This window comes from Elephas maximus, chromosome 19, assembly GCF_024166365.1.
Source record: "Elephas maximus indicus isolate mEleMax1 chromosome 19, mEleMax1 primary haplotype, whole genome shotgun sequence".
In the NCBI taxonomy this organism is placed as follows: Eukaryota; Metazoa; Chordata; class Mammalia; order Proboscidea; family Elephantidae; genus Elephas; species Elephas maximus.
The window spans coordinates 48,810,439-48,828,533 of record NC_064837.1 but is presented as its reverse complement, the minus strand read 5'-3'; the positions used below and the strand labels follow the sequence as shown (position 1 = coordinate 48,828,533).

At 54.0% G+C, this 18,095-nt stretch overlaps 1 protein-coding gene across 2 annotated transcripts; it reads left to right on the top strand.

Moving 5' to 3' along the window:
• Nucleotides 1-426: 426 nt before the first annotated feature.
• Nucleotides 427-8,074, top strand: P3H4 (prolyl 3-hydroxylase family member 4 (inactive)). 2 transcript variants are annotated; one of them, XM_049860928.1, is made up of 8 exons: nt 428-1,160; nt 1,329-1,481; nt 1,589-1,760; nt 2,508-2,636; nt 3,730-3,875; nt 4,531-4,614; nt 6,040-6,184; nt 6,492-8,074. In XM_049860928.1, exons 1-8 carry the CDS (start codon nt 687-689, stop codon nt 6,512-6,514), a joined length of 1,326 nt encoding a protein of 441 aa, XP_049716885.1. In that variant the 5' UTR covers nt 428-686; the 3' UTR covers nt 6,515-8,074. The 2 variants fall into 2 exon arrangements, with proteins under 2 accessions (XP_049716884.1, XP_049716885.1); XM_049860927.1 differs by lacking the exon at nt 6,492-8,074 and having other exon boundaries at nt 427-1,160; nt 4,531-6,133.
• Nucleotides 8,075-18,095: the final 10,021 nt, after the last annotated feature.

Sequence of the window (18,095 nt, the reverse complement as noted above, 5' to 3'; positions counted from 1 at the left end):
CCTTGCTGCCTTTGCTGTCACCCCCAAATCTAGGCCTCTCCAGAATAGGAGGAATATCTTAGTGCTTTCCTCACCCCTACTGTCCTCCAACGGAAAGCTTCTCCGGGGAAGAGCTGCTTTGTCCTCGTTTTAAAAGCTGGTCCTCGAGAACTTTGTGACCTGGGGATGGAAACACTGATAACGGAGGGTGTGCAGAGTGAACGAGGTATGGGCCTCCCCGACGTGGGCCATGGGGACACTCAGTGTGAACTCGTCGGGCACTCGGGTGGGGAGCGTGCCGAAGGGGCGCTGTGAGGGGAGACCAGTAGGGGGACGTGGCAGCTCCCTCAATTTCTTGATCTTAGGGTGGGGGCTGTCTTCGTGTAGGGAGGAGCTTTCTGGGCTCTCCATTCCTGGCGTGAAATGTTCTCCCCACCCACCCACCCATCATCTGTCATGGTGTCACAAGATCCCCAAGGCCAGGGCAGGGGATCGGCCAACGTAGGGGAGTCAGGACATCAGCGGACCCTCTCCAGAAGAGGAGGCAGGCAGACCTCCGTCCCTCTGGGGACCTGACTCAGGCTACTCCCCCCGCCTGCTGCCTTCAGCGCGGGCGCTAAGACCCAGCAGACGCGCCGGCGAGGCCTTGCGCCCTCCGGTCCGGCTGGCAGCCTTCTCGCTCCGAGAGCCGGCGGCACGGAGGGGGCATGGGGTGGGCGGCGTGCGGGCTCCTGTGGCTGCTACTGGGCAGCGCCGGGGCGCAGTACGAGAAGTACAGCTTCCGGGGCTTTCCGCCCGAAGACCTGATGCCTCTGGCCGCGGCCTACGGACACGCGCTGGAGCAGTACGAGGGCGAGAGCTGGCGCGAGAGCGCGCGCTACCTGGAGGCGGCTCTGCGGCTGCACCGGCTGCTGCGGGACAGCGAGGCCTTCTGCCACGCCAACTGCAGCGGCCAGGCGCAACCGGGGGCCTCGCACCCCGCGCCCAGCCCCGACAGCGGGCGCGGCGACGAGTGGGCCCGCGAGCTGCAGCTCTTCGGCCTCGTTCTGGAGCGCGCCGCCTGCCTGCGGCGCTGCAAGCGGACGCTGCCCGCCTTCCAGGTGCCCTACCCGCCGCGGCAGCTGCTCCGCGACTTCCAGAGCCGCATGCCCTACCAGTATCTGCACTACGCGCTGTTCAAGGTGGGCGCCCCGGACCCTCGGCGTCTGCGCTCGGGCGCAGCTCCGCGCTGCTCTCGGCGTCTGGTATTCCGACCGGGCGGGAGAAGCCTTGCCCTCAACCGGAGCACGAAATCCCCTGTGCGCTCCGGGCTGCGGGCTCTGGCTTTATCGATCCCCTCGTCCCCCCAGGCTAACCGGCTGGAGAAGGCGGTGTCCGCGGCCTACACCTTCCTCCAGCGCAATCCGAAGCACGAGCTAACCGCCAAGTATCTCAACTATTACCGGGGGCTGCTGGACGCCGCAGAGGAGCCCCTCACGGACCTGGAGGCCCAGCCCTACGAGGTGGGGTGGAGGGGTAGGGGAGTGGGGCTGGCCCTGACCCCCACTTGTAGAAGAGGGGTGGGAATGGAAGTCCCCTTGACCTTCCCTGTCACCCTTTTTTTCCACAGGCCGTGTTTCTCCGGGCCGTGAAGCTCTACAACAGCGGGGATTTCCGAAGCAGCATCGAGGACATGGAGCGGGCCCTGGCTGAGTACCTAGCTGTCTTTGCCCGATGTCTGGCCGGCTGCGAGGGGGCTCAGGAGCAGGTGGACTTCAAAGACTTCTACCCAGCCATCGCAGGTCCCTGCTCCAGACCCCTGGCTGTGGGGCTCTCTAGAGGCAGAACTACCCATAGAGCCTGAGAACCCCCAACAGACACCAAGTGGGGGGGCTGAATGAGCTCTGCTTCCCAGAGCCCTCAGTCTGTTAACTGAGACAGGTGTAGCTGTCCTGACACTTGGTGCAGAGGGCTACAGTAGGGATTCTCCAAGGTACATCAGCACTAAGAGATGGTGACATTCCAAAAGGGCCTGGGAGGGGTAGACTCCCAGGCCTTTCAGGCAGAGGGCAATGCAGGTGCAAAGGTGCTGAGGTGGAAAACATCCTGGCAGGTATGCAGAAAGCAACCTGTTCAGTGTGGCCAGAAATCACATCTCGTCTCAGGATCCCTAACCCTGTGGTCCCTCAAGGCGAACTGTCCTCAGCTTCTCTGGCTTCAGTTGAGCCTTAAACTCCCCCTGCCACTCTCCCAGAGGCCCCACCCTGGCTCCCTCTGGCTTTATTGTGGAGTTGAGCCAGGGATGATAAATCAGCCCGGGACATGGGACCACCCCACGGTATGCCTTCTCAGTATCACTTACTGTTTGTGGAACACTTTATACATATTGTATCATTTCATTGTAACAACCCATTTTCTGGACACTGGAAGGCTTTCCTTCACAAGGAAACTGAGGCTTAGTAGGTAATGGTGGTTATCTGAAGTAATCTCCAACAGTGGGATTGAGTTTTTAAGCCCACCAGCTTCTTACTGCTACCTCCCACCCCCAGATCTCTTTGCAGAATCCCTGCAGTGCAAGGTGGACTGTGAGGCCAACCTGACCCCCAACGTGGGTGGCTACTTCGTGGAAAAGTTCGTGGCCACCATGTACCACTACTTGCAGTTTGCCTACTATAAGTGTGAGCCTCCTGGGCCGGCTTGGACAGGGGAGGAAGGGGTGAGGGAGAGGACTGTACTGGGCACCTCACAGAGTTACAGGGAGCTGTCCCTCAGAATTGAGGACCCTGGGAGATGGGAGAGAATCTCGGTTGTGGATGGAGGGATATTGAAAAAGAACCCTGGGGACCTTGGGCAGATGAGAGGCTTCTGGGTGAGGACATAGAGCAGCCTTGAGAGAAAACTAGAGGGCACAGCACTAGGCAGTTTACAAAGCTCTGCCACATCTTTTTATCTCACTTGATTCTCTCACCAACCCCATGCAGCTGGTGTTAGGAAAAATGGACTCATTTTTCAGATAAGAAAACTGAGGCTCATAAAGGGCAAGCGGCTGGCCCCAAATTACATGGCTAATAAAAAACAGCACCAGGACTTGTGGCCTAAGACTGTGGATCTCCTCACTGGAGGGAGACCTGGCATCCACTGAGGCCTGGGATGGACAACTTCCAAAGTTCTTGCAGTGCTGAAGGCCCAAACCTGAGACAGAGGCTGGAGTTGGAGTGGAGGGGCTGAGGACCAAGAGGCCAGGGAGACTCTTCGTGGGGTCAGATGGCAGAGAGGTTGAGAGCTGAGCTGCCAGGTTCTAATTCCCCAGTGGTGTCATTCTCCAGTTGTATGAGCTAGAGCATGTTACCTAACCTCTCTGGGCCTCAGGTATCTTGTCTGTAAAATGGGGATGATAATAACAAACCCAGTGATAAACCCAGTGCTGTCGAGTCAATTCCGACTCATAGCTACCCTATAGGACAGAGTAGAACTGCCCCATAGAGTTTCCAAGAAGCACCTGGCAGATTTGAACTGCCGACCCTTTGGTTAGCAGCCGTAGCACTTCACCACTAGCCACCAGGGTTTCCATGATAATAACAGTGAGGTTTAAATGAGTTATGCAAGGCCTGACACATGGCAAGTGCCCAGTATATGTTAGTTTGCACTGTTATTGGGTGGGGTGAGGAGCACTGGACTGAATTGGGAGATGGGTTGGGGTGGGCATGGTGGGGTTGTCCCTGAATGTGAGGAAGTGACTGGGATCCTCATTCCTGCCCTGCCCGCCCACAGTGAATGACGTGCGCCAGGCCGCCCGCAGCGCTGCCAGCTATATGCTCTTTGATCCTGAAGACAGCGTCATGCAGCAGAATTTGGTGTATTACCGCTTCCACCGGGCTCGCTGGGGGCTGGAGGAGGAGGATTTCCAGCCCCGGGAGGTGGGCACTGCCTTCCGAGGCACTCGAGGGGCACACGGCTTGATTAAAAACGCTCGGTCAGACCGTGCCTCCTTGGAAGGCTGGATGGGAAGAGGAAAGAGCATGGGTTGTGGATGGAGTCAGTCCTGGGTTCAAACCCCAGCTCCACCAGCTGTGCGGTCTTGGGAATGTCATTGACAGTCTCTGAATCTGTTGCCTCATCTGCAAAGTGGACTTGTACTGACTACCTCGCCAGCTCAGTGCCTGGGCTGTGGAAGGTACCCAATAAGTGTCCACTCCTGCTACTATCCTCCCCACCCTCATTACTATCACTTCTGACCTTTGCACTTCTTCCCTAGGGGGCCCTTAACTAGACCAAGGAGGAAACCCCCTGGAGTCTAGGGCAAGGTTGTCAAATGTGGGGCACATGATGCCACTCCTCCTTTGCGTGTCAGTGGCAGACATTGCTGATCAATCGAGGCACTCTTGCTCACTGAACCCCCAGAATCCTTAACCCATCCATCACTCCTAGCAGCCATGATGATCTGATCAGCATGTGAGCTGAAACCTGTTGCCTGCTCCTTGAGCTGGAAAAGGGAAAGGGAATCCAGATTCTAGGGGTCCTGGCTGCCCGTACCATTTTCCCACCGTGCTTTCCCGCCCCTGCTCTTCCCAGGAAGCCATGCTCTACCACAATCAGACTGCTGAACTGCAGGAGCTGCTGGAATTTGCACACATGTACCTGCAGTCAGATGATGAGGTAAATGACCCCCTGTTCTCCAGGCCCGGGCCACGGTGGAGGACACCTCGGGCCTTTGCCCTGGGCCTCTGTGCCAAAGCTCAGCCCCAACCGCCAGCAGTCAGCTGCTGTGAAGCGGAAGAGGTTTGCCTGTCTGTTATCTACACCTTCCCTTCTCTCCCTGGCTCAGTGTTCTCATCCCCCCTCCCCTTTGCCCACGAGTCTGAATCCTGTCCAGCTCAGATGGCACCTCCTCCAGGAGGCCCTTGTTGCATGCCTTGGCCCTCTCCTCTGGGCTTCATTGCAACCCTGACCCTCTGTGCCTCCCTGATCTCCTTTGGCCATACCTGGAGTTATTTGCTGCGCTGGTTATTTGCATTTCAACCCTAGCCCCCTTCTCCAGCCAGTCTTCTGGAGGGTTGTGCTCCAGGACGAGATGGAGACCTGGTTATTTCCAGCCCTCCCACGGTACCTGGCACAGAGCTGGTGCTCAGAAACTGAGTTTGAATAAACAAGTAAATGAATAGATAAATGGATGAATGAGGGCTTGAGAACCTGAACTTCTCCGAGGTTTGTTGCTCAGTGGCTATTTATTCATTCCCTCCTGAGTTCACCCGTCTATGGCCTCCTCATCAAACATGGGGGCAGGGTGAACAATGGTTAGCACCCAGTTTTTGGTGCTTGCCAGACCTGGCTCTACCACTTACCAGCTAGGTAGCTTCCAGGCAAGTTTTCAGTAAGCTCTCTGAACTTCTGTCTCTTCCTCCATTGAATGGGGCAAATAATGCCCATCTCACACCATTGTTGTGGTGAGAATTAAATGAGATCAAGTGTATAAAGCACCTTAAATAGAGCTGGCACATAGTAGGTGCTCAGTGAGTGATAGCCATTTTGATTACTGTTATTTGTTGCCTGGTGTTTGCCACACACACTGTTTGGGGCTGGGGTAAGTTGATGAAAGGCACAGTCTCTTTCTCAAGCAGCTCATGGTCTAGTGGGGGAGGCAGAAAAGCAAACAGAGGTCAGGATGGGGCACCAGAGGAGGGTTCTGGTCCTCGTTGAGAACCCCATCCTGGAGCTGACTCCTGGCTTTAAGGGGATATACAAGAGCTATCTAGGCACAGGGAGCTAGGGAAAACAGCAGGAGCAAGCAGTGTGTATAGAATAGCGTTCTTCTCACCAGGGGATTTATACTTAAAAGGTAAGGGGGCTGTGGAGAGGGCACTACTTATGCTAACACTGAATCTCTGCTGGTGGAGCCCACGCATCAGTTCAGGGGTAGGGTTTTGGGATAAGGACCTTTTGGGAAAAACCCTCAAATCATTCCTGTGTTAGGTCTTAACACTGGGGAGGGAGGAGCTCTGGGGACTAAGGAATAGAACTGGAGGTCCCCTTGGCCAAGAATTTGCTGTGATCTGGTGTCTCCTCCACCCCGGGCTGTTCAAGATGGTGCTGGAGGAGGCAGAGCCACCCATGGAGCCTGAGGACTCCCCACCTGACACTGAGTTTGAGGGGGAGGGTGACTATGAGGAAGGTCTCTATGCTGATTGGTGGCAGGAACCGGATGCCAAGGGCGACGAGGCTGAGGCTGGTGAGTGATTTGTGTCCTGGTGGAGGGCGTGGGGATGTGGTCAGTGCTAGAGGCTGGGACTGATGGATCCACCCACCGGGCTGCAGTGGCAGTGCTCTGTGTGTGTTCTGGGATCACTCTTCTGGAGGCGCTGCCCTGACTGGGGATGGAGGCGAGGCATCCTTCCTGGAGATGGAACCAGCATAGACCTGTTCCTGGAGAGGGTCCCTCCTGCGTGCCCCACGTTCCACCCCCCCTTTCCCAGATAGCACCCTGATACCCGTTGGGAGTGGGCAGGGGGCTAACCCCAATGCTGTCTCCTTTTCAGAGCCAGAGCCTGAACTGGCATGAGAAGGGGGCTGCCCCTGCACCTCTCAAGAGCTTGAGAAGCCTGAGCCCAATGGCGTCGCCCCTCCTCCAGCCTGGGCAGCAGTAGCAGCTATTTATTAAAAATTTAAAATGGACACAGCTGCCCGGCCCCCACCCCGTCCTGCCTGTGAGTGTGGCCTCCCCAGGCCCCATCCTGCCTCTGGACCACAGGATGGTGGTGGTGCTACAGGCCAGCAGTGGGCTAATGGGGGCCACCTGTCTCCTGAGGAGAAGGTTCCAGATCCTGGTGGTTGGCATCTTACCCCAAATTGCAGAGACAGCAGGGGGCCGCTGGGGCCGAGGAAGAGCACTGGACCTGGAGTCCAGAGGCTCCTGGTGCACTGGCAGTGGGTGCTCAATAAACCTTTGTTGTTGAGTGAGTTGCGGCACCTGGGATCCAGTCTCCCGGGGCTGAGTTGTGGAACTGCACGTCTCTCCCCAGCTCTGCGCTCGTCTTTCCTGGTCTGTAGAATGCTGTGGTGAGGAGGGCACAGTATGGTGGTTCCCACAGCCCTCTGTGGACTGCTGTTTGTGTGAGCATGCAAGTGTGAGAGCAAGTAGCATGCCATGGCTGATCCCCGCCAGGGGGCGTGAGGACCCAGTTCCTTCAGAGTCGGGAGGATGGTGGTTTCAGAATTCTAAGATGGGACGTGCTGTATGTATTTTCCTAGTTCTGCCTTGCTTTCCCCAGGGAATGTGGGGAGGGAGCCAAGGGCATTTACTTCCTGGGTTCCTTAGGGCCAGAGCGAGCATGGCTTCTGTCCATTCTCCCATCCAGAACTGCGGCTAGAGCCCGTCAGTGGCCAGAGGAGCCCTCGGGATAGGGTTTGATCACTTGGGACCTCTTGAGGAGCAGTGGGACAGGGCCAGACCTCTCTTACCCAATCTTGCATCAGCTCCAGGGGACAGAGGGTTCAGAGGAGTGTGGGCAAGGGTGGTGCCCAGTAGCTACCTCCTCGCACCCTGCCTGACTGGTGCCCCCCTTCTCCTGAAACCTGACTGTACATCAGGAAGGGAGGTGAGGGCAAAAGGGGCTTCTATGGGCCAGGGCCAGGCAGGTGACACTTCTGCCCACTCCCTATATTCTCCCAGGAGGCTGAAGCATCTTCCCTTCCTCCTGGAAAGTGGAGTCCAAGCCAGGAAACCGAGTTCTCACCATCCACACCCTTACTCCCCCTAGATGTGCCTGGTGACCTGATCAGGCCCCACCCACCTCAGTCCCCAGGACTCCCTGCCTTGCCCTAAGCCCCTCCCCTGGGCCTTTGGTCTGGATGGGGGCTAGGAGACCCGAATCTGAGTCTGGAGCTGGGCTGGATCAAGGCTGAGGGTGCTGGTGACCTCACTCCCTCCTCCCAGAGGCGGGTCAGCTGGGGAAACCAACAGTCTGGGAGCGTCTCCCAGCAGCTCCCAGGTGCCAGAGTGGCCAGGCCAAGGGGCTCGTGCCCCACCCTGCCCCTTTCAAGCTGCTGTGTTGTCAGCTTCTGTGGGGCCCTCCCCCTGTTTCTGGGAGGGGCTGGCACTTCAGAGGGTGGGGAGCAGGGATGTGCTTGAGCGTGTCTGCGCAGATGTGCGCCTGGCGTGAGCACAGACTTCGGAATCTGGAAGGCTGGGTGTGGGTCTGAAAGTGTGTGTGTGTGTGTGGATGTGTGAGTCTGGGTGTGAGCGCTGCTGTGTGTGTGTTTTTGAGTGTCTGGCATTTCTCTGCACAGGGGTCTGTGTGCATGTGACAAGTGTGCTACATTCACGAATGTGGTTTCTGTAGGGTTCATGCAGCCTACATTTATGAACACCTACTACGTGCCAGGCATGTAGGTGCTGGGCGTACAATAGTGAACAAGGCAGATCTATCTCATGGGGCTTCCACTCCAGGGGGTAGACAGGCAGTAAACAAGAAATGTTACAGTGAGTAATGTATAAGGTTATGTTAGCTGAGTGACTGGGAATTAGAGCTGGGTACTAGGGATTAAAGCAGAGAATACCAGAAAGATGTTTACCTGTGTTTTATTGACTATGCAAAGGCATTCAACTGTGGATCATAACAGACTATAACATGGCGAAGAACTGGAATTCCAGAACACTTAATCGTGCTCATGAGGAACCTGTACATAGATCAAAAGGCAGTCATTTGAACAGAACAAGGGGATGCTGTGTGGTTTAAAGTCAGGAAAGGCGTGTGTCAGGGTTGTATCCTTTCACCATACCTGTTCCATCTATATGCTGAGCAAATAATCCCAGAAGCTGGACTCTGTGAAGAACAACGGGGCACCTGGATTGGAGGAAGACTCATTAACAACCTGCATTATGCAGATGACACAACCTTGCTTGCTGAAAGCAATGAGGACTTGAAGCATTTACTGATGAAGGTCAAAGACAGCCTTCAGTATGGATTACACTTCAACATAAAACAAAAAATCCTCACAACTGGACCAATAAGCAACATCAAGATAAACGGAGAAATGATTGAAGTGGTCAAGGATTTCATTTTACTTGGATCCACAACACCCATGGAAAAGCAGCAGTCAAATCAAAAGACTCGTTGCATTGGGCAAATCTGCTGCAAAAGACCTCTTGAACGTGCTGAAAAGCAAAAATGTCACCTTGAAGACTAAAGTGCACCTGACCCATGCCATGGTGTTTTCAGTCGCCTCATATGCATATGAAAGCTGGATAATGAATAAGGAAGACTGAAGAAGAATTTACACCTTTGAGCTGTGGTGTTGGAGAAGAATATTGAATACACCATGGACTGCCAAAAGAATGAACAAATCTGTCTTGGAAGAAGTACAACCAGAATGCTTCTTAGAAGCAAAGGACAGCCAAGACTATGTCTCACATACTTTGGACATGTTATCAGGAGGGATCAGTCTCTGGAGAAGGATATCATGGTTGGTAAATTAGAGGGTCACAGAAAAAAAGAAAGACTCTCAAGGAGATGGATTGACACAGTGGCTGCAACAATAGGCTCAAGCATAGCAATGATTGTGAGGATGGCGCAGGACTGCGCAGTGTTTTGTTCTGTTGTACATAGGGTTGATATGTGTTGGAACGGACAAAAGGGCACCAAACAGCAACAACACGAGGGATGGGGAGAGCTGAGTGGTTGCAGTTGAAGTGAGTGTGTAGATGTGTGTGTCTGAGTGTGCATCTGAGCGTGGAGTCTGTGGCGGGGGCGGGGGGATGTTCCCTGGGAGCAGAGGCCTTCTCTTCTCTAGGCACCCTGCCCGCATCCAGGCTTTGAGCTGACCCCTCCCAGTCAGGTGTGCCTTACTCAGCTTCTCTTTCCCAGGGAGCAGCCAGCCTCTCCCTGATGCCAGCGTCTCCCCACTGCCTAGCCAGCTCCCCAAACCGGTGAGACCAAGTCCCAGCGTGGGCCCTCTGGGGCCCTCCAGCTCAGTCTTCCAACCCCTCCCAGCCCAGCTGCTCTCACTCCTCCCTATCTCTGTCTCACCTGGCCCAGCTACTTACCTGGCCCCTCCACAGCCCAGCCCACCACCTCATCGGCTCCAGCATCTGTAGAATGGGTGGGTTAGGGATGGCCAGAAGGGCACTGGGGATGAACCTCACACAATAGGGTCAGAGTCAGAATGATTCCACAGCTGTGTCCTGGAACCAGAAAGGCCCCCTCCTAGGGAAAGCATAACTACTACAATGGATTGAGTACCTACTAGGTGCCAGGCACTTGACAAGTTGTTTATAACATGCAAAACAGTCTTACAACCTAGATATCCATTCCCTTGTTAAAAGTGAGTCTGAGGAATGAGAAAGCAACTTGTCCAAGATTCCTCGAGGCAGCTGGTGGCTGAGCTACATTTGATCCTTTTCTCGCCAAATCACTGCTGCTTACAGAAAGGAGAGAGCCCTGGGTCTCTGGGCTTGGCCTTGTCCCTTCAGGGTGTTGCTGGGGCCTGGGAAAGGAAGGTGGGGGCCGGTGTGGAGACAAAGCCCCCAGTGCCACAGCCCACTGAGGGAAGCAAGGAGCTTGAGAAGGGAGGAAGGAAGGAAGAGAGGGAGGGAGGGAGGGGAGTGGGCAGGCAAGCACCCTCTCTCAGGCCTGATTCCAGATCCGCCCCCCGCCATTGTTAGCTCCATGGGATTGGGCCAGATGTTAGGAAGTCAGACTTGCTGGGGTCACTTAGTCCAGCCCCTCCCTGAATCCTGACTGGTGGCAGCCTGGAGAAGGGGGAGTCCCACAGGCTCCCCCAAAATTCCAATAAATTCCAAAGGAAGAAATTCCCTCTTTAGGTTTGGCAAATAGTTCTTGAAGTCTTTCCCTGGTGCTCCCTGTCTCTTTGAGAGCAGAGTCTCCCCTGGGGACAAAGAGAGGTCTCTTCAAGTGTTAGAAGGCTGTGTCCTGCTGGTACTGGAGCCAGCAGCTCAGCCTGACTGGGGAGAGCCTAGCAGCACCAGGACCTGAGCCCCCACAGCTTCCCCACTGTGGGGCCTTCATCCAGGCCTGCCCTTGTAACTGCTGTCCGAGGACAGCCCTGACAGATGGCCTCAATTTCATGGATGGGGAAACTGAGGCCCAGAGAGGCTGGGTTGGGCCCCTAGGGACAGGGCTCACTTTGAGCTCACTGGCACAGGCCTGCCCTGCTCCCTTCCCAAGACCAAGCTCCAGGATGCCACAGGGATTAGATCAGACTGTGCTGGGGGCCTGGGCGGCCCACCTGACCCAGCCCAAGCCTGAACCCCAGACTTGACCTGTAATCCTATAATCACCACCCTATAATCACCACCTGCCTGGGTCCCAGTTGGCACTGGGGTGCCTGGATAGCATCTCTTCTGTCCCTAAACAGCCATTGGGGTGGGAGTGCCTCTCATACCACGACTCAGGTGGGGAAACTGAGGTAAGGGGGCAGGTACTCCTGCTCCTTTACCCATCCTCCCCACATACAAGAACTCACTAAGGGAGGTCACCCACAAAGAAGGGGCCAAACTTGACATTTTCTATTTCTGGTTACCTTTTCTATCTCTCTTTTAGAAGAATGGAAGTGCGATTTACGTTCCTAGAAGAAAGTAAGGCAGAGCCAAGCCAGATTACCTCCATTTCCCTTGACCACTTAGCTAAATCCTTGTGGCCTTCCTGAAAGAAGAGGCTGGGAAGGGGCAGGGCTTAGCCACACTAAATGGGAAGTCTTGCCTCTCTCTGCTGGTCCAGTGAATGTGGGGATCAGGGGACCCTTTGGGCCCTGGGGCTTCTCAGCCATAAAAGACCTCCCACTTGAATATTTTTGTTATCTCCAAATGAGGTTATACGTCCACAGAGAGACAGGCACAGGACTGAAGTCAGAAAATACTTGTCAAATGACTTTAACCTTTAACATAATTATTTTGATAGCTTTTTTTTTTTTTTAAATACACTGGTATTCTCAAACATGGAAATGTCCCTGGCCTTGGAGCTTTCCGCCACTCATACACATGTTGGATCCAGCTGGCTCCTCTCCTACACCCTTTATCAACACCCGGTCTGTGCTTCCCCCTCCCCTATGCACCCTGCCCCTCCCCCTCACTAGTTCCAGGTTCTCTGCTGGGGCCATAAATTATCCATGAGCTGTAAGTTGGCTGCTTCTTCAACTGGAGGCTGAAGTGCTGATGAAATATTCAAGGATCTCAACTCTCAATTCCCTGGTGGCTGTGGGATGGAGCTGGGGAAGAAGGGATTAATGTATTAGGCCAGGCCCTCTGAGTCCTGGCCCCTGAGTCCAGCGAGGAAGGCAGGGAGGTGGGTGCGGGGTCTCTTTGCATAATTGATTACTATGGCCCTGGGTGGCGCCATTAGCCGGCTTAGAGGAAGTGAGGCTGAGTTACCGCACCCTGAGCGGGTCCTGCCGCCCCACCCCCGCCCCAAGCCCCAGCCTTGGGTCTCTAACCCCAAGGTTGTCCAGAAGTCACACCTCAAGCATACTTTCCACAAAGTCGTCCCTCATCTCTTTCCCCACTGTACCCTACCTTTGTTAGGGTGGAAAGAGACCTAAAGAGATGGGAGGAGTGGGCTGGTAGACATGAGACGAAGGTCCTAGTCCCAGCCCACCAGCAATTTGCTTGTGTGACCTTAGGGAAGTCCCTCTTCTGGCTCCAGCCTCAGTTTCCCCATTTATACAAGGAAGGCAGCTCTGATTAGGCTATTTCTTCTCAAGCATTCTCCACAGGTGGAGGAGAAATTCCTGCCCTTGTCCCCCCTGTATGTGTGTGTGGTGGGGGAGGGGTGGATCCCTGGGGGTGGGAGGGGCACCAGTCAGGGCAGACATCTCTCCTGGGTTGTCAGGGGAGGAAGGGGCATGCTGGCTGGCAGGGTGGGGTGGGGCCCCAGCTGCATCAGCCTGTGCGTGGAGGCACCCAGGAAAAGGGTGACTCAGGTGGTGAAGTCTTGCCCCTTCCTTCTCCCCCTCCCTCAAAAGAGCCAGGGAAACCCACTACCAGAATAGATCTGGTGCCTGGAGCCAACGTGTTAGGCTCCTGAATGAAGTCCTGGAATTGTACCAGTGGGAATCTGAGATGGGTAACCGGGGGCAACCAGGGACAGACATTCTCTACAGAGGTCCTGACCCTCCTCCAGCCTCTCCCCTCCACCACTAGCCCCTGGCCCTGGCCATGCTATTTCTGCCCCATCCTATCTCTGTTTTCTTGTCTCCCGGTTTCCCTTTGACATTCCATCCCCGCCCACATTCCTTGCAGGGAAGTGTTGCTTGAGCTACCTCTGTAATTAAGGGCCCTCCCGGCATTGCCAGCTGCCACACACCCACAGGAGCGGCGTGGGCGGCCTCTGGCCTCGAGGCACCTCCCCTGGACAAAGGGCAGCAGAAAGGGTAGGACCTCCTCTCCAGGGGTTCCCAGCTCCAGGCAATGCTTGGACCCACTCCAGCCAGAAGAGTTTGGGAGCCCAGGGAGGTGCTTCTGCATCCCTGTCCTCTCCTCCGGCCCTGAAGGGGTCACCCTGAGTCATCCCACCCTTAACACGGGGTCGGGGGCAGGGGCAGGGGCAAGATGGAAGTGGAGGCCCACATACCACCGGTCTAAACATTTAAGCAAAAACTACGTTAAATAGGGTTTATCTTGATGAGTATACTCCCACAATGGCCTAAAAGGTCAGGGTGGAATTTAGAATTCTGACACTCCTCCGCAAGTGGCAACCCCCAGGAGAACTGCTCCCTGGCCCCCAGCCCTGAGCCCCAGGACCATCTCCCCTTCCTGTCCCACCCCTGGCTCTACCCACAACAGGAAGGGCCTCCAGCACATATAATGGGTGCAGATAGCCCAGCTCGCATGTCCTGCTCCCTGGCCCCAGAATAACTGCAGCCCTTGTCACCTCTCTGGCTTAAGTGTACGCATACCAGCTATGATGCGACTGTCCTTCTCAGAGGAACAGCCAGAATAAGGGGCCCACAGGCCCTGAAAGCCAAGTCAGTGCTGGGCAAAGGATTCTGAGTTTTGGGTACCAGGGCGTGGTCCCGAAGGGAGAGGTGTGAACTCTGTATGCTTGTCCCTTTGCCCTGTGTGGAGGGGCACAACCCCAGCAGGACCAGAGTGGGGGCCTTCTGAAGGCAGGACCAGGACAGGAGCCCTCTTTCCCCCTGGGCAGAGAGATGCCTCTAGGTTTTTGTATTGCCTTTGATGCAATGTCTGCAACCCAGGAAGAACTTCCAATTGTCTGCTCTCCTTTTCTTCTGCTGAAAAGCCAGGGGAGAGGCGCCAGTGTGATTAAAAAGTACCGCTATCGGCCTGAGGAGTCCCTGGGTGATGGTGACACACATGCTTAACGTACTCCGCTGCTAACTGAAAGGCTGGCAGTTCCAGTTCACCCAGATGCACCTCGGCAGAAAGGCCTGACGATCTACTTCGGAAAAATCAGCCATTGAAAATCCTATGCAGCACAGCCCTTCTGTGACATACGTGGGGTAGCCATGAGGCAGAGTCGACCCCATGGCTACTGGCACTAGATCAGCCTGAAGTTTGACACTGTTCACCCTTGCCCTCCCTCTATAGAGGTGGCCACCCCTTAGGCCACCTTAGGCTGAAGAGGAGAGGAGAAGGGTGTGTGTGTGTGTGTGTGTGTGTGTGTGTGTTTGTGTGTGTGTGTGTGTGTGGTGGGAAGGGAAAACCGAGGTGTCTGGTGTTCCTATATCTGAGTCTGTATCCGTGTGTGTCCATGAGTGTGTCCCTGAGGTTTGAGCGTGGAGGACTGTGTGGGTGTGTGGGTGTGGGATCTAAATCTCTATCTGCCTCTGTCTGGGGAAGGGGCCCTGCAGGGAAAGGGCTGTGTCTGGACAGAGAACAGACATTCTTCCACCTCCTTATATGGCCCAGAGGCCTCCTGGACGGTGAGGGGAAATGAGATAAGCTGAGGAGGGGTGGCCTGGCTGTCCGGACGTTGGCAGTTGTACACCTTCTCCAAGAGAAGCGCCTTCCCCCTCCCCTACCAGTTCCACTCCCTCCCGAAAGCCCCTCTTTGGACCCCTTTGGCCATTTACTTCTGTCTCTGGGACAGCTTGGGATAGGCCACCTTGGTGCCTTTTCATTCTTTACTCTGAGGCCCCAAAAAGCTGCAAGGTTGAGTTAACCATGTGTTTTTGGTAGTTCTGGAGCTTCGAGCAAGAGACATGAGTTTAAACTGCAGGAATAGGAAATAGGCTAGACGTTAGAAGGAACTTCTCTCTGTTCGAATAAGGAGACAAAGGCATTTAAAACTAAGGGAGAATGGAGAACTTCTTTTGCCAGAGATTTGTCAAAAACAGAAATCCCTGCCTTTAAAACCGTGGAGGCAGGGAAGTGGATATGATGGCCATGGGGCCTTTCCTTCACTTCAGTCAGTCTTCCTGAAGAGACTGTGGTCACAGTGACCCCCTTCTGTCTACCTGCACATCTCCTCCCCCATGAGACCAAAACCCCTATACAGACAGCTGATTTTAGTCAATACAACTTGCTGTGTCCTCAGTGTCTGGCAAGCACATTGTAGGTGCTTGATAAATGTGCAGAACATTTCCTGATCTGGGTGGGGGTACAGCTCTTATCCCAGTCTTCCCTGCTGCTCTTGTGGGTGCTTCCACCCAGCCCCAGTCTGTGTGCTTAACTTTGAGGCCAGCGTGTTGCAGCATGTTCCAGGGTGAGACATGCAGGGAACATTGCTGGGAAGACACACACGAGCACCAGTGGTGCGCACACGCACACACACACACACACACACTTTATCCTGAAGCCTTATTTCTGCCCTTCCACTCCACCCAAGCTCCTCCACCCCTCTATAGTCAGCCAGCCCTACCCCACTTATATGCTGAAGTCAGGAGAAAGAAGAGGGAGTTAAGCTAGGCTTGGGTTTGGGAACTGTGTGTGTGAGCGCGCACGCACGCACGCACACGCACGTGTGCAGGGGTGGGAGGGTGGGCAGGAGAGGTGGGAGGGAGAGGAAGTGACATCCTTCCACAGTGGTGACAGCTTAGGATTCTGAGCTCTTTTCCTCTGAGCTCTTTTCCTCCCAAGCCTTGGGCTGGCCACTGCACTGTGTGGCAGGATGGAAAGCAAGTGGGTGGGTGGGGGTAAGGTAGGGATAACAATGCTGAGACCGGCTGGAAGGGGGGCGGGGTGGTACAGAAAGCCAGGCAAAGGGCAGTGGCCCTGGCATGTGTTCAGGAATGTTGACGTCTCCCTGGCCCCCTCCAGGAAGACTTCTTGGATGGCACGAGCTTCAGAAGGGAGAATGTTAGCCATAATTCCCTCGCTGGTGGGGAAAGTGGTCAAAGATGCTGCTGGGGTACATTCACCCGGCCCTATCCTGTGTGTGCTAGCTTTGGAGCTATAGTTTTTTGGGGGGCGGGATTCCTTTCCTGAGCAACCACTCTCCCTTCCCTCCCCCCACCACAATGCACACACACACACACACACACACACAAGCTGAATGAATGAGTGTCTGTAGGATCCTTGACATACTGTGCAGCTACCAGCGGGCATTCATTTTATCGACCACAAAAATAAAATACTGGACCCTGGTCTTAACCTGCCTATCAGGAAGTTCTATCCGAAGAACCCAGGCTCTTCCACCAGTGAGGGGCTCAATGCCCACGCCTTCTATGCCAGTGATAGATTTTCTTTAGATCTGCTGCCTTATTTCTTCCAAACTCACCAAAGTCTCCTTACACCACGTTACGGATTGAATTGTGGCCCCCCAAAATGTGTGTCAACTTTGCAAGGCCATGATTCCCAGTATTGTGTGATCGTCCACCATTTTGTCATCTGATGTGATTCTGTGTGTTGTAAATCCTAACCTCTATGATATTAATGAAGCCCTGGTGGCATAGTGGTTAAGAGCTCGATCAGCAGTTCAAATCCACCAGTTGCTCCTTGGAAATGCTATGGGGCAGTTCTACTCTGTTCTATAGGGTCGCTAGGAGTTGGAATTAACTCGAGGGCAACAGGTTTGGTTTGATTTTAGGGTGTGTTGTTAATGAGGCAGGATTAGAGGAAGCTATGTTAATGAGGCAGGACACAATCTACAGGATTAGGTTGTATCTTGAGTCAATTTCTTTTGAGATGTAAGAGGAAATCAAGCAGGGACCTCCTACCACCAAGAATGATGAACCCGGAGGGGAGTGTGTCCTCTGGACCTGGGGTTCCTGCATTAAGAAGCTCTTAGGCCAGGGGAAGATTGATGACAAGGACAGAGAGAGAAGGCCTTTCCCTGGAGCTGGCACCCTGAATTTGTACTTCTAGCCTCCTAGACTGTGAAAGAATAAATTTCTCTTTGTCAAACTCATCCATCTGTGGTATTTCTGTTGTAGCAGCACTAGATATCTAACACACACCAATACTTCATCTTTGTTTCAAAAAATCGCTCTTCAATGTCTCTCCAAGTGTTGTTTTTGTCTCTTCCCACCCTTTCTTCATTGCTTTGATATTTTATTCCACCAGGTGAACCTGTGATTTGGTGGGCCTTGTAATTAGAACAGTTCTAGCTTTAGGATGTGCCACTTTCTAATTTTGTGTCCTTTCTGGACCTCAGTTTTCTCCTCTTTAAAATGAGGATAGTTTTGTTGTCCTAGCAATTTTCCAGAATTGTGAGAATTAAAAAACCCGTAACATGAATTTAAATTCTAACATTTAGCAGTTATCCAAGTCCTTTCACAAACCTTACTTTATTTATTCCCCACACACCCTAATGAGATAGTTATAATTAATGTACCCACTTTACAGATGAGGAGAAACAGGCGAAAGGTGAAGTAACTTGTCTAAGATCATATAGTCACTAAGTGGCAGAACTCAAACCCAGGCGTACTAACTCTAAATTCCATGAGCATTCATTTCATCTTTAGGGGGAAAAAAAAATTCCAGCCCAGCAAAATGCTGTATGAAATGCTATAAAAGTATGTTTTTACTACTTTGGGGCAAAGATGAATAAGCCCAAAGAAGCTTCATGCCTGACGCTGAGTTAGCAGGCCAGTGAAGACGTCTGTCCCTTCCCATGGCGCCCTGTGACTCACCTGTTGGACAGGTAGGGGGAAGGGAGAGTCATGAGTCTTACCTGCTCAGAGCCAGGGTGGGGCAAGACACACCCCATCCCTCCCATTGGTTCTTT